The sequence below is a fragment of the Mandrillus leucophaeus genome, unplaced genomic scaffold, assembly GCF_000951045.1.
Source record: "Mandrillus leucophaeus isolate KB7577 unplaced genomic scaffold, Mleu.le_1.0 Scaffold271, whole genome shotgun sequence".
Lineage (NCBI taxonomy): Eukaryota > Metazoa > Chordata > Mammalia > Primates > Cercopithecidae > Mandrillus > Mandrillus leucophaeus.
In genome coordinates this window covers 149,996-165,293 of record NW_012102821.1, presented here as the reverse complement: position 1 = coordinate 165,293, position 15,298 = coordinate 149,996, and the positions used below count along the sequence as shown (strand labels likewise).

Sequence of the window (15,298 nt, the reverse complement as noted above, 5' to 3'; positions counted from 1 at the left end):
AGAATTGTAAGAGAATAAGTGTGTGTTGTTTTAAGCCACTAAGTTTGTGGTCATTTGTCACAGCAGCCACAGGAAACGGATACCGCCCCAGCTGCACTAGCCTTGCCCACCCCTGTGGTCTTGTCGCATGGGCCCCTTCTGCTTGCTACCGGCTCTTCAGCGGGACTGTGCACGTGGGGGCTGAATACTGGTCTCCACAACTTGCCTGTGAGTGCCTCCATAGCTTTCTCTGCTCCTCAAGCCTCCCCCCATCATCCCCCAAAGCCTCGTGCAGTACCCTGGACCTCATAGGCAATGAATGCTGGTCACATGGCGGCAAATGTGTATCTTTAATTTTATTGACAGCAATTGACAGAACAGGCTTCTGACAGCAATAACTGCCAGTTTCTCCAGCCTCATGGCCTGGTTGTAGAGCTGGAATCCTCAGTGGCCAGCTGAGTGCTGGTCTGAAGTCAGGGTCAGCCAGCACATCTGGCCGAAGCAGAGGGAGTGCCAGGTCTCTGACTGGGGTGGGAGGCAGCTCCGACTCTGCCTGTTGCAGCCAGAAAGAGGCCCGCTAAAATCCAAGGTGACCAGGTCCCAGCTCAGTGGGCAGCAGGCAGGCAGAGGGTCTGTCTGTGAGTCCTAGCTCTGGTCATCTACTCTCCGCATCCCTGTATCCCTGCGGGTATTCTAGCTTTCTGTGCTCTGCTAGAGGAAGGCGCCTGAGCACACCTGAAAACAACTTCTGCTCAGAAAGACCCAGCCAGGCTCCCACACTTGGCAGCAGGAGAAATGTTGATCCAGAGAGGGAAAGTGACTTGCCCAAGGTCGCACAACACTTTTGTGAGTCTCAGAACAAGCTGGAAGACTCCTGTCCAGTCCCACCTCCAGGAGACTGGAGATTTGGGCATGAGAGGCTGGCCTCCAGGTGACAGGACCGCAGGGCAGGCTGGCCAGGAGCTGGGAGCCGGCGCAGCCTCACTTGAGATTGTGCTGGCTCTCGCGGTGTCGCCGCAGGTCCACCTTGCGCTGGAAGCCTTTGGTGCACAGCTCACAGCTGAAGGGCTTGAAGCCTGTGTGCTTGCGGCTGTGGGTGATGAGGTTGGAGCTCTGGCTGAAGGCCTTTCCGCACACCTGGCACTTGTGCGGCTTCTCACCTGCAGGGAGGGGAGGGCAGCACAGCAAGGGCGGGGTCAGGGCCTCTTCACCAGGCCTGCCGCTCCACTGCCCCGCCCCGGGGTTCATTTTCCAATAACTCCCTATGTTTTCTCTCGTGGCCAACTCATATTCACTTTAGAAAAGAATTAGAAAGGAGAGAGAAGCAAAGACACAACTTGGACCCTTCTCCCACCCCTACTGGATTATAGGGTGGTTAGGGGCAGCAGCTGAGTCATCTTGTTTATCAACACATTTCCAAGTCTGGTACACCTGGCACAAAAGAGGCACTCAGCTAATAGCAAGGAGGGAATGAATGAGCCAATGAATGAGTGAATGAGTGAACAAATGAATAAGCAAATGAATGAGTGAGTGAACAAAGGAATGAGCAAATAAGTGAGAGAATGAGTGAACAAATGAATAAGCAAATGAATGAATGAGTGAACAAATGAATAAGCAAATGAATGAGTGAGTGAACAAATGAATAAGCAAATGAGTGAGAGAATGAGTAAACAAATGAATGAGCAAATGAGTGAATGAGTGAACAAATGAATGAGCAAACGAATGAATGAGTGAACAAATGAATGAGCAAATGAGTGAGAGAATGAGTGAACAAATGAATGAGGAAACGAATGATTGAGTGGACAAATGAATGAGCAAACGAGTGAGCCAATGTGTGAATAAATGAGCAAATGAGTGAACAAATGAATGAGCAAGTGAGTGAGTGAATGAGCAAGCAAATGAATGAATAATTCGATTGCTAGTCTCACTTCTGCCATGAGACCACCAGTGTTGAGATTTTGTTGTTTCCTTCCTGTAATTTTTCCATGCATTAAGTGCACTTAAGCAGCACAGGCGCCCAGCCCTCCATCATCAGTGGCCTTCGACTTTCTAACTAGACCCCACCCCCAGCCTCACGCTGGGGGCCTCTGATGCATCTCTCAGGGAAAGGTGGGGGTGCTCTGCCCAGGGGGCGCAGGCAGGTGAGACTCACTCACCTGTGTGGATGTAGGTGTGTTTCTTCATGTCCGACTTCTGGTGGAAACGCTTGCCGCAGAACTGGCAGGGGTAGGGCCGCGTGTCTGAGTGGATGAGCAGGTGGGTGGACAGCGTGGACGAGCGCTTGAAGGCCTTGCCGCACATGCGGCACTCGAAGCTGCGCTCCTGCCGGAGGAAACGAGGCCCCGGGGGATCAGGCGCAGGCGCAGGACTGGACCCGGCCGGGATCCCCTGCGGAACAGGACACTCCATTGGGGTGGCCTGGAGGATAGGGCCTGGAGGAGCAGGACCCGGGAACCCCTCATCTCTGCCTCTGAGGTGAAACTGGAGCTTAGAGCCTCGTTGGCCTCCTGTGGGATTTTTCCTTGTAATCTTCACGGTATACCGCTTAAAATAAAACTCAATAAATGTTTGTTGATTGACTGATGGACTGACTGATCTCAGAAATTTTTTAGAGGGTCACATTTCATGACCACTAACCCAGAGTGAGTTCCTTGAGGCAGGGATGGTTGTGGTCTGCACAGCGTAAAGTTTAGTTAAGGGTAGGAAGTCTGTTAACGGCAGGTGTTGGAGACCCAGACTCAGGGAGGTGGGTACTAGGGGACCCCTCCCAATCTGTGTCGCCCCCAGGAGCAGGGGGAGGGACCCAGTCGCAGCCCCCAGGCTCCCTGGGGAAGCACAGAAAAGGAATGGGGCTGGGAGTCCCGCGCAGGGCCAGGTGCCCACCTGGGAGTGGACATGTGTGTGCTGCTCCAGGCTCACGGCGTGGCCGAATGTTTTACCGCAGACGTCACAGGCGAAGGGCCGGGTCCCACTATGGGAGCGTCGCACATGCACTTCAAGTCCATGAGGGGTGGAGAAGACCTGGAAGCAGGGGCAGCGTGTAAGGCCACTGGGGGCTGTAGAGAGGGGAACAGGCCTGGGGTCCCATGGTCTCTTCCATGCCCAGCTCCGGCCAAGTCAGGGTGTACAGAGGAAGGGACACTGGATCGCCAGTTCTGCTACTTGTTTGCTGTGTGTCCCAGGGAGGTCCCTTTTCCTCTCTGTGGCTCAGTCTCCCATCTACAAAGTTGGGTGTGAGAGAGGGGATCTGGAGCCCCCTCCTTGCCTCCTCTAGAAGCTGAATAGCCCGGTGGTTAAGAGCTGGGAGTTGGCCAGAGCTGGGTTTGAATGCTGGTTCTGATAACTACTTGCTGTCTGATCCTGAAAAAGTGACTTAACCTCTCTGAACCTTAACCCTTCATCTGCCTCCTGGCACTCATGCCTGTCAACTGCTTAGCACAGAGCCAGGCACATGGTCAGAGCTCAATGAATGGTGATGAGGGCGAACGTTTTGATCATTAATCCCACCAGAGTCCCAAGGTTCACAGCACAGGGGACACCCAGAGCTGCCAGTGCGCTGAGAGGGAGTGCCGAGAGCAGCGCCCAGGTGCCCACCCACACCCCCCACTGCCCACCTTGTTGCACTTCACACAGTGGTACGCGTCCATGCCCGGGGAGTAGCGGAGGCTGAAGTCCAAGGCGGGCTCGGTGCTGGGCACCAGAGGACTGCCGTACAGGCTGACGGAGTGCTCCAGGAAGGCTGACTGCATGGTGGAGGGGGCCTGCCGGTAGCTGTGGCCATACGTTGAGGCCAGGATGTCCCAGGAGAAGCTGGGCTTGTAGAATGGGGGTGAGTCGGACAGTGGAGAGTCCCCATCCTGGGGTCGGGACAGCACAATGGGGCCCTCTGTGGAGATAGGGACACATGCCTGGTTACTCATTTAAACACAGGGGGCTGGGCATGGTGGCTCACGCCTGCAATTCCAGCACTTTGGGAGGCCAAGGCAGGAGGATCACTTGAGGTCAGGAGTTAGAGACCAGCCGGACCAACATGGTGAAACCCTGTCTCTACCAAAAAATACAAAAATTAGCCAGGGGTGGTGGCTCACACCTATCATCCCAGCTACTAGGGAGGATGAGGCAGGAGAATCACTTGAACCGGAGAGGCGGAGGTTGCAGTGAGCTGAGATCGTGCTACTGCACTCCAGCCTGGGCAACAGAGTGAGACCCTGTCTCAAAAAATAAAATGAAATAAAATAAACACAGGGCACCCACTTCCCACCACCCTCCACCACCCACCACCACCTTCATCACCTCATGCGGAGGGTTTCAGGGTGTCAACCCAATACTTACTGCTGGGGATGCCTGTGTCCCTGTGGCTCCTCAGCTTTTCCAGTCCAGAAACAGCCCTGCCCTCACTCCAAAGTGCCCGCCTCACCCCTTGCATGGACCGGCCCAGCTGCTGCTTCTTACCTCTTCCCCCACCTAGCCCGCATCTGGGAATTAGCTCCCTGTCTGGGAGGCCCGAGCAGAAGCCACAGAGCCCGGGCTGCATCCAGTGACTTTGTGGGTCCTTCCTGACTCCAGGGCCCCAAGGGGCCGTGTTGTAAGAGTCCCTTCATCCTTCCTCCCCTTGGCACTCCCTGGGGAATGACAGGGGGTCACAGCTGGGTACCTGGTGCCGGGGCCATCCTGGCCAAGTTCTGGTCCTGCTCCAGCTCCGGCTCTCGCTTGAAGTTGGTCCAGTCCAGGCACTGGTTTGGGAATAGGGTGCCAAGGACAGGGCTGTTGCTCGGGGCCTGGTCTCTGGGCACTGTAGGGAGATAGGACCATCAGCATCAGTAGCCACAGCTTCTGGGAAGCCCAGAGGGAGCAAGGAGGGCACACCCTCCCTAGGAGGAGGAGGCCCAGATAGACATCCACTTGCGGCTGTTTCTGGCGGCTCATACTCCCGGGCTCTGCCCAGGGCAGGGGGGTGAGAAGAGGCCAGGAGGAGACCCTGGGGAAGACTTTGGACCAGTTCATTTTTCTGAGCAACCCAACTCCAGCCCTAGATTGAGCCTCCAGTGAGGCCCCACATGTCAGTAACTGAGTACGGGCTCCAACTTGACACTCTCATCTCCCCAACAGGGCAGAAGGGATGAGGACATCATTCATGCATCTACCCCTTTCATCTGCAACCCACATTTACTGCACTCCTGCTTCCAGACTTGGAAAAAGAGGCTGCTGCAGGAGGGACGCTGCTGCACCCCCATCACACAGAGCAGAAAGACCCCGGTGGGTTCAGCAGGGCGCCAGCCTTGGCTCTGACTCACCCGGGGTAAGGGCAGGAGGCCAGAGCGGTTCATCCTCCTGCACACGGGGCTGGTGGTAGGTGTGAGCCTTCTTGCTCTTCACCAGGAAGGAGCGTGGCATTTTCAGTGTGCACCCCACACCTGCAAGAGGGAGGGATGGGAGCGGTTGGGAAGGACAAGAGAACAATACTCCCCATATCTCAGAACCTCCTCCTGAGCTCAAACAGCAGCTCTACTGGCTTGAAGAGTGAGCCCCAAAGTTCATGTCCACCCAGAACCTGTGAATATGACCTTATTAGTAACAGTGTGTTTTTGCAGATGTCATCAAGTTATGACGAGGTCATTCCGGGTTCGGATGGACCCTCAATCCAAGATGACTAGTGTCCTTATAAGAAGACGGAAATTTGGACCCAGAGACACAGACACCCAGGGAGAATGTCGTGTGACAACAGAGCAGAGAGTGATGCTTCTATCAGCCAGAGAATGCCAGGCAGTGCTGGCAGCTGCCAGAACTCGGAGAGGGGCACAAAATACTCTTCCCTGGAGTGTCCAGAAAGAACCCACTTTGTGGACACCTCGATTTTGGATTTCTAGACCCCAGAACCATGAAAGAATAAATTTCTGTTGTTTTTAAGCCACCTGTTTGTGCTATTTTGTTACGGCAGCTACAAATCCTAACTTCCCTCACTGCTCCTTTACCAGGAAACAAATACATTGCCCCCTAGAAAATGCTCAGACAAGCCTGCTCCCATTGGCACAATCTGGGCTGCAATGGAGCAGAAAAGGAAAGGCAGGGGCTAAGGTCTCCCTCTGTGACACACGGTGGACCCCAATTCTAGAAAGTTACATTTAGGTACCAGTGAGATTCACCTTCAGAGGCCATAGAAACAGATGGTCTGAGCTTAGGTTTTGGAATCAGCAGTTCACGGGTTAGAATCTCAGCTCACTTGCTGTGCAATCTGGGACAGACACTTAACCTCTCTGGGCCTATTCCCTTTGCTGTAATGGGGGATGTCCAGGCTTGCAGTGCTGACAAGGGCATCACAGGTGCTCAGTGTCTATCACAGGGGGCTCTGGCAGAGAAGCTGAAGCAAACGAGGAGACATTGCCAATCCACGTGCTCCTGCAAGCTACAAGCCACGGCTACAGAGCAGGGCTGCGCCTTGTCCACAGCCCTGGCTCAGACTCTGTTCCCTAGAGAGACAGGGGCCTTCTCTGTCTGAGGAATAGGGTGGCGGGACTCAAGACCTGAGAGGAGCCCCCACTCCACTGCACCTGGACGCCTGAAGTTTCACAGACACAGGAGAAGAGGCAAATATCCCCCAGCTTCCGTGGGCAGCCCAGCATCACTACTGACCCCACCGGTCAGGGAGTGGGGGAAGAAACCAAGGACCACATCAGTCAGGGGACCATCCCAGGTAGGGTCGGGGAGTGACAGGGCTGGACCAACCTGACCACCCCAGGACTCCTGGCTTCCCCTGCAGAGCCCTCTGGAGCTGAGAGCCCCGCCTGGCCCCCAGAATGGTTCACACCCCTGTACTCAGCCTGTGAGGCTCCCCTGGGGGCTCCTGGAGAGCATCATCTTGTGGTCCTCTATCTTTTCTGCCCCCATGCTGCACCCAGACCAACACCAGGCCCACGCCTGAGGCCTCGGAAGAGTCCCACCCCCCATCCCCTTGGGCCAGCCGCCATGCAAGACTGCAGCGGTGATAGGGTCCAGAGAAGGCGGGAAAGGGATCACAGCTGCTTCAGAACAGCAGTGAGGGCCAGGGTGATAAGGCCTTGGCCCAGGAGCAGGGTGGGAGGTGGGAGATTAGAGAATGCAGCTTGGAAAAGGGCCAGGGACTCACTCCTTCCCCAAAGGGATGACCCAGAGCCAGGCAGAAAAGGGACCTGACTGTGCCCAGACCTGCTTCCCCCTGGCCCAGAGCCTGGGGACATCAGGAGTTTGGACTGGGGGCTCTGCACAGAGGGCCAAGCTCAGGCCCAGCCCTTGCCTGCTGTAAGACTCATCACCGAGCCTCAGTGGCCATATCTGCTAAATGGGGATCCCAATCCAACCCCATGGGATTGTGGGGAGTGAGAAAGGACCTTTATCCATCAGGAGCCAGCATGGGAAGCGCTCAGCATGTGCCCATCCGCGCATCCCAGCACCCAGCCCACTGCAGGTGCATTCAAAGGACGGGGTGAGCCCTGCGCCAAGGGCTGCAGCAGCTCCCCGAAGCCAGGGCCGCGCTCAAGGCCCTGTACTCTCTGAGCTCTAAAATTAGGAGAAAGGGCCTTGAAGACCTCTGGGGTCCCTTCCCGTGGTCAGATGCTCGGCTCTCTGAACACAGGCTCGGGCCAGGGGCAGCCCACGGCCTTATCTCCCAGGGACACGTCTTCCTCCTCCTGCCTCCTCCCCCTCCCTCACCGGGGTTCCCCACACCCCCCTTCCTTCCCGCTTCTAACTCTTCTATGCTTCAAGAAAGCCCCTGGGGACGCCAGACCCTAGCGGGAGAGGAGGGGACCCAGTGAGCAGGAGGAGGGCTGAGGGTGCGGGGTTCCCCTCGCACTTTGTTTTGAGGGGGCCTGTGAGGGCCTATCAAAATATCAAAAGATGATCTTTTTTCCCACATAATATTTATGAGGAGATCAGCTAGAACCAAAGGTACTCGCCGAGGCTTCTGTGATAGAAGGAGGCGCCCGTCAACCCTCGTGGCAGGGGGCTGCTTAGCCGGCCTTGTTTATTACACCTTTAATCCTGATGCTTAATCCAGATGCTGAGTCCTGCTGCTGTCCCGTTTCACAAAGGAGGAGCTGAGGCCTGGAGGGCTCAGGACCCTGCGGCAGAGTGAGCAGGGCAGGACTGGGGTCTGTCTGGCCCCAGGCCTCCGTGCTCTTGACTTTCAGCCCAGGAGGTGGGCAGTTACTCGGTGCAGACTGGGTGCCAAGTGCTGGGCAGTGCCCGGCATGGCTTTCTCTCTGCAGAGGGTGTGGAGCCGATGTGCTAGGGATGAAAACAGCAGTTTGAAACTCCCTCACATGCCTGTGCCAAGCAGTGTCTTCCCAGGTTGCAGGTAGGAAAACTGAGGTGTAGAGAGGAAAGTGACACCGAGCCAGGGCTCCTGGCCTGTTAGGATTTTACTCTCAAGCCACTGTGCCACCCAACACTGTCAGAGGTCCTCACAGCACCTGGTGAACACCACCTGCAGTACAGAGGGAAATGCGGGGTGCTGGGGCAAGAGGGGAGAAAAATCGGGCCGGGCGCGGTGGCTCATGCCTGTAATCCCAGCACTTTGGGAGGCTGAGGTGGGCAGATCGCAAGATCAGGAGTTCAAGACCAGCCTGGCCAACACAGTGAAACCTCATCTCTACTAAAAATACAAAAATTAGCTGGGCATGGTGGTGTGTGCTATAGTCTCAGCTACTCAGGAGGCTGAGGCAGGAGAATTGCTTGAACCCGGAAGGCGGAGGTTGCAGTGAGCTGAGATCGCATCACCACTGCGCTTCAGCCTGGGCGACAGAGCCAGATGCCGTCTCAAAAAAAAAAAAAAAAAAAAAAAGGGGGAAGAAAAATCAAACCCTCTGACCCCCAAGTCTTTTCGAGGCTCCTAAAAGACCCACGTGGCTCTGAAGAGTTTCAGTGGGGCCAGGCCAGGGACAGACCTCCCTTCAGGAAGCATTGATCTTCCTTTGGGCTCAGGGCCCAAGGAGACCTCAGGTCAACTGACTCCGATGCCGGACCCCACAACGAGGACACTTTCTAGCGCTCACGAGCCCTGGCCAAGCACTTTTCACTTAGGCACAGTGCAGGGTGGGGCTGGCCTCTGGAGTTCTCCAGCTTCAGGAAGGTGATTCTCACGCCTACTCTAGTGATCTCCCCTGAGCCCCACACCCCTTCTCTTGCCTCCCCCCAGTGTGCTCTCCCCTGAGCTTGGCAAGTGACAGGGACACAGCCAACGCCATGGCCAAGCCCTCCGGCTTACAAAGGGGCCAAATGCACCTGGTGAACTTCCTTTTGGTCCCTGTTAGGAAAGTAGGAAAGGTTTTTTTTTTTAAAGAAAAAACAGGAACGAATCACCTATACTGTAGTTAATTAACAACCACTTGGTTTTGATTCACACGAACTCCGTTCTGAGAAAGAGCTAAGAGCAGAGATTATGAAAGAAGCTTAGGATTTCTTCATAAAACAGAGGCCCTGATAGTATCGGACCTCCGGAAAGAGGCCCACTGTTAACATCACTTCATAACCCCCCGATCCTGGTAGAGCCCCCCGACCCTGAGTCAGAATCTCAGTCAGTGCTCCTTGAAGACAGGCGACCCTGCACCCTGGCAGGAGCCAGCACCCTAACTTCCAGTGGGACTTGGATCAACAGGCCTGTGATGTCCCTGAAATGAGGCCCCTTGTGTTGCCCAAGAAATCGAGTCTGATTTGGGGTCCTGGAGTTTGTGACCACATCAGCCACCAACCTGGGGCTTGGTTTTCCTATCTCTCAAAAGGGACGGTTGGACTGAGAGATTTCTAAACTTCCCTTTTGCTCTAAAATCCCATGTAGAATTCGTTGACCTTCAGTGAGAGATTGAACCACCTTGACTAAAAGACTTCTCACTCGGGTTCCCTTTTTGGGAGGGTTGGGTAAGACTCAGCTGGTTCTCAGGGTCAACTACAGAGGACCCTTTTGACTTCCTTTATGTTTACAGACTCAAGGGAGGCCGGGCGTGGTGGTTCATGCCTGTAATTCCAGCACTTTGGGATGCCAAGGCAGGCGGATCACCTGAAGTCAGGAGTTCAAGACCAGCCTGGCCAACATGGTAAAGACAGGCAACCCTGTTTTTGCTAAAGATACAAAACTTAGCTGGGTGTGGTGGTGGACACCTGTAATTCCAGCTACTGGGGAGGCTGAGGCAGGGGAATCACTGGAACCCAGAAGGCGAAGATTGTGGTGAGCCGAGATGGTGCCACTGCACTCCAGCCTGGGTGACAGAGTGAGACTCTGTCTCAAAAAAAAAAAAAGATTCAAGGGGAAACAACAAGACTTGTCCATGAAGGAGTCAGGGGAAAATGCACCCAGGTCAGGCTCAGGGGCCCCAGTAGAAACTAATCATTATCATCATCATCATCATTATTATTATTTTGAGACAGGGTCTCACCCTGTCACCTGGGCTGCAGTGCAGTGGTTTGATCTTGGCCCATTGTAACCTCCACCTCCCAGGCCCAAGCGATCCTCCCATCTCAGCTTCTCGAGTAGCTGGGACTACAGGCGTGTGCCACCACACCTGGCTAACTTTTGTACTTTTTGTAGAGACGGGGTTTTGCCATGTTGCCCAGGCTGGTCTAAATCATTGTTTTTATTTGAAATTTAGAAGGAGTTCTCACATGTCTCCTCTAAAGCTCAGAGAATGCAATGTTAAAAGGGAGTGAATCTACTTCTGGGTATAGACCCAAAATTATTGGAAGGAGAGACTCAAATAGATATTTGCATACTCATGTTTATAGCAGCACTATACACAATAGGCATAAGGTGGAAGCAAGCCAGGTGTTCATGGCAGATGAATGCCCGAACAACATGTGGTCTATGGCCGCTCTGAGTGGCTCACGCCTGTAATTCCAGTACTTCAGGAGGCCAAGGTGGGCAGATCACCTAAGGTCAGGAGTTTGAGACCAGCCTGGCCAACATGGCGAAACCCTGCCTCTGCTAAAAATACAAAAATCAGCCAGGTGTGGTGGTGGGTGCCTGTAATCCCAGCTACTCAGGAGGCTGAGGTAGGAGAATCGCTTGAACCAGGGAGGCAGAGGTTGCGGTGAGCCAAGATCGCACCATTACACTCCAGCCTTGCAACAGACTCCGTCTCAAACAAACAAACAAACAAACCAAATGTGGTCTAGTGATATAATTGAACATTATTTGGCCTTAAAAAGGAAGGAAATGCTGGACATGCTACAACATGGATGAACCTGAAGGATTTATGCTAAGTGAAATAAGCCAGTCACAAAAGGACGAATGCTGTGTAATTCCTTATATGAGTCCCTAAAATAGGCAATTTCATAGAGACAGAAAAAGATAGAGGTTGCCAATGGGAGGGGAAGATTCCCATTGGAACTTCCCAATGGAAGTTACTGTGTAATAGGTATGAAGTTTCAGCTTTACGAGATGAAACAGTTCTGTGGATGGATGGTGGTGACGGTCGCACAGCAATGTGAATATACTTAACACCGCTGAATGGTACACTTGTAAATGGCTAAAATAGTAAATTTTGTCATGTGTATTTTATCAAAATAAAAAGAAAAGTGAGTGAATGAAACTCTTTCTGCATATCTCTATATTATAGACTAAAGCAGCTCCCATTGGCTTGAATTCCTGGCAAGGAACACATGAAAAGCCTCCCTCTAGACTAAGGGGGGGAGGGGTGGCGTTTGCTGTTGTTTCAACCAAGGGTCTGGATATTGGGGCACAGACAGTGAAGAATCGCATTTGATCAGGCTGTTTCCCCTGGGTATTCTGGAGCCATGTGGTCCCAGAGCCTTTGAAAATCCTTGTACTGTCCAATAAGATTCCCACCCACCCTACCCTGCCTCCTTCAAGCTTTGGGGCAATAGTCTGCACTGGTTTTGAGTGATTCCATTAATCAAACCTAAACCAGGTATAGCTCTCCAATGTTCCCCGAGAACACTCTTCAGGAAAACCAAAATCTGACAGAAAGAGCAAGGAGAATTATGCATTTTCTTGTCCAAAGAATTCCTTCTGCAACACTTCTAAGGACAAGAAACTTGACACTTTGCTAGACTTGGAAGAAATATTTTACCCATTGCCTACTAGGAAACATGCAGGCGCGTCCAGGCGGTCAGGTGCAGCTCAGCTAGCTTCTAATATCTACCAGACTCACGCCCACAGATTGTAACTGAATTTGCTCCCTAAGAACTCACGAAAGCTGTGGACTTTCTCCCCAGAAAAATGTGCACAGGCACATACCTACGTCAATTCTGCAGACCTCCTCTTTACAAGTCCTATTTTAGAGTGAACATGTCTCCCCAGATGCCTTAACATTTAAACTTGTTTTTTTTTTTTTTTTTTTTTTTTTTTCTCCTACAAAAGTAGGTGGAAAGGGCTAACAACAGTCTACAGGGAAAGGAGAGCTGAAACAGTACCTCCCCATGGCTGTTTCCATTGTTTCTGGAGCCTGGGCAGTGTGTGGGAGAGGGTGGCCTTGTCATCTCCGCTTAGTAGACTCTGAGGGCGAGAGTGCCTGACTCTCAAAGTGTCCCGGGAATTGGCTGGGCGCAGTGGCTAATGCCTGTAATCCCAACACTTTGGGAGGCCGAGGTGGGTGGATCATTTGAGGTCAAGAGTTTGAGACCAGCCTGGCCAACATGGTGAAACCCGTCTCTACTAAAAATACAAAAATTAGCCAGGTATCGTAACACTTGCCTGTAATCCCAGCTACTTGGGAGGCTGAGGCATGAGAATTGCTTGAATGCGTGAAGCAGAGGTTTCAGTGAGATCGCGTCACTGCGCTCCAGCCTGGGCGACAGAGTGAGACTCCGTCTCAGAAAAAAAAAAAAAAACCCAAAAAACAAAACAAAACAACAACAACAACCAAAAAAAAAACGTGTCCCAGGAACTTTAGTTAAGTCCCCAGAGTCTGGGACTGTCTCCGAGGGGGAACACAACGCAGGCACTTGGAAGTGTGTCTCCCTGAGCACTGCTCAGGTCCCCGGGACAGCTGGGTTGTGGGTATGACTTTGTGCCCGAAGGTGACGTCTGTCAGCCTAAAATCAAGTTTTGAAAAGTGTTTCTGCACAGCCGGCAAAGGTGTAATTCTCAGCAGAGTGTCTCAGACAAGGTTACGTCCTCACCCTGTTTCTCCCTTGGCTCCTTGCCTTCCAGAGATTTTCCAACCCACCTCACCCTTCCTAGGACTGCAGGAGGAGCCAGGGAACCTGCTGTGAAGCCACCTGTGGCGCGCAGGTACATTTCAAAAGAAAAGCGCAGAAACGCATCCTCCAGCACTCACCTGCCCGGAGCTGTCCCTCGCCTGGGTTCTGCCGGAGCTTCCCGAGGTGGGAACTGCAAAGCCTCGCTCGGGACTGGCCTCCGCTCTGTCAACTGTGTGACTCTTTGCACAAATAGATACTTCTCCTTTTTTCTCTGTCTCTCTGTGTGTTTTTCCTCTTCTGTTCCCCTCCCTGATTTTCAATCTGATTATTTGTGTCAAAATCTGGCGGTGAAGCAGCAGCCAATGAAGAGAGCGCGGGAGCTCAGCCGTATTTGCTTATCAAAACTTTCCAGGACGCAAGACTTCGAATCCTCATTTCTAACCCTCGACACTTGGAGCGGAGCGCTTTCTCTCTGCAGAGAAATTCAGAATTTTGCTGGAAATTTTGAATAACATCTGCACAAAAAGAAAGTGATGGCTAAATTATTAAATTTTAAAAATTAAAGTTAAAAATACTAACTTATAAAACTCGATTTTTCATAGAGAAGTCGTGGCTCTTTGGTTTTTTCTTCTTTCTTTTCTCTTGCCTTTTTTATTCCTTCCCTCCTTCCCTCTTTTTTCCTTCCTTCTCTTCCTCCTTTCTTTCTTCCTCCCTCCCTCCCTCCCTTCTTCCTTCCCTTCCTTATTTTCCTTCTTCCTCCCTCCTTCCTTCCTTCCCTCCCTCCCTCTCCTCCTCTCCTCTCTCTCTCTTCCCTCTTTTCCTCCCTCCTTTTTTTTCCGTTTTTCCCTGCCTCCCTCCTCTCTCCCTCCTCCCATCCCTCCCTCCCCAAGTTCAGCACCGTGAGGCTTGTGACAGCCAGGCTTGTGCAAAGCCCCTATTTCCCGAGCTGGCCACATTCATAGAGGCCCCCCTTGTCCTTGCAGAGGTCACATTTCAGAAGAAACATCAAATTTGCATTTCCCCCAGATATGACCTTTGAGCGGGTAGGGGCATGGTGGAGGTGTGGCAGTGAGTTCGGAGGCCAGGAGATGCTTGGCCTGCTGAAGCTGCCATACAGATTGAAGGCCAGGTGCCAGAGCCCGCGTGTGCCGCCCTCTGGTGGCAGACAAAGTGATGGGGAGGCCAATGGGGGCCTCTGGGGTGTCCCACTGATGGTGGGGGGGCGGGGAGTGGGGGCGGGAAAGCTTGGCTGAGCCGGCTGGGGCATTTCTTCCCATTTGGCAGGGTGTCCCATCCCCTGGCTCCCCACCTTCTCCCTCCTCTGGCCCCCGCCTCCTCCCGCTTGCAGGATGACTGATTTATTTCAGGAGGTTTTGCATAAGATGAGAACGCCACAAACAGAGCACTGTTAGACTGCTTTGCCTGCTCTTCCAGCCCAGGCGCTGGGGAGATTGTGTTTCCCTCCTAAAGAAAACAAGTCTGGTGACAGGAAGCCCCGATTTAAACTGCAAGTCCAAGGTTCAAGATGAAGAAAAAGAGGTGTTTCAGGCAAGGTCTTTCTGCTGGGCCAGTCCTGGAGTGCCAGCCAGGAGGCCACAACCCTGTGGTCACCAGGCCTCAGTAATGCTGGGATGTCAGTCCCAGCCCTAGGCCACAGACAGCAGACCACTGCTCCCAGCCCCATTGCCTCTCTTGGTGGAAAGAAACATCTTTTTAAAAAATTATTATTGGCCAGGCACAGTGGTTCATGCCTGTAATCCCAGCACTTTGAGAGGCCGAGGCAGGCAAGGATCACCTGAGGTCGGGAGTTCGAGACCAGCCTGACCAACATGGAGAAACCTCATCTCTACAAAAAATACAAAATTAGCTGGGCGTGGTGGCACATGCCTGTAATCCCAGCTACACAGGAGGCTAAGGCAGAGAATCACTTGAACCCGGAAGGCAGAGGTTGTGGTGAGTCTGGATCACAACATTGCACTTCAGCCTGGGCAACAAGAGCAAAACTCCGTCTCAAAAAAATATTATTGGCTGGGCGCGGTGGCTCAAGCCTGTAATCCCAGCACTTTGGGAGGCCGAGACGGGCGGATCACGAGGTCGGGAGATCGAGACCATCCTGGTTAACACGGTGAAACCCCGTCTCTACTAAAAAATACAAAAAACTAGCCGGGCGAGGTGGCGGGCGCCTGTA

General features: G+C 53.0%; 1 protein-coding gene across 1 annotated transcript in view; it reads right to left on the bottom strand.

Moving 5' to 3' along the window:
• Positions 1-310: 310 nt before the first annotated feature.
• Positions 311-15,298, bottom strand: part of GFI1B (growth factor independent 1B transcription repressor) — a 68,065-nt gene continuing 53,077 nt past the window's right edge. The window contains exons 4-10 of the mRNA XM_011984658.1: positions 13,248-13,582; positions 5,274-5,393; positions 4,634-4,771; positions 3,594-3,865; positions 2,863-3,000; positions 2,136-2,301; positions 311-1,139 (exon numbers count right to left, since the gene is read on the bottom strand). Of these exons, the coding sequence (XP_011840048.1) occupies positions 961-1,139; positions 2,136-2,301; positions 2,863-3,000; positions 3,594-3,865; positions 4,634-4,771; positions 5,274-5,373 (993 nt within the window). The 5' untranslated portion in view covers positions 5,374-5,393; positions 13,248-13,582 and the 3' untranslated portion in view covers positions 311-960. The remainder of the gene's footprint in view (positions 1,140-2,135; positions 2,302-2,862; positions 3,001-3,593; positions 3,866-4,633; positions 4,772-5,273; positions 5,394-13,247; positions 13,583-15,298) is intronic.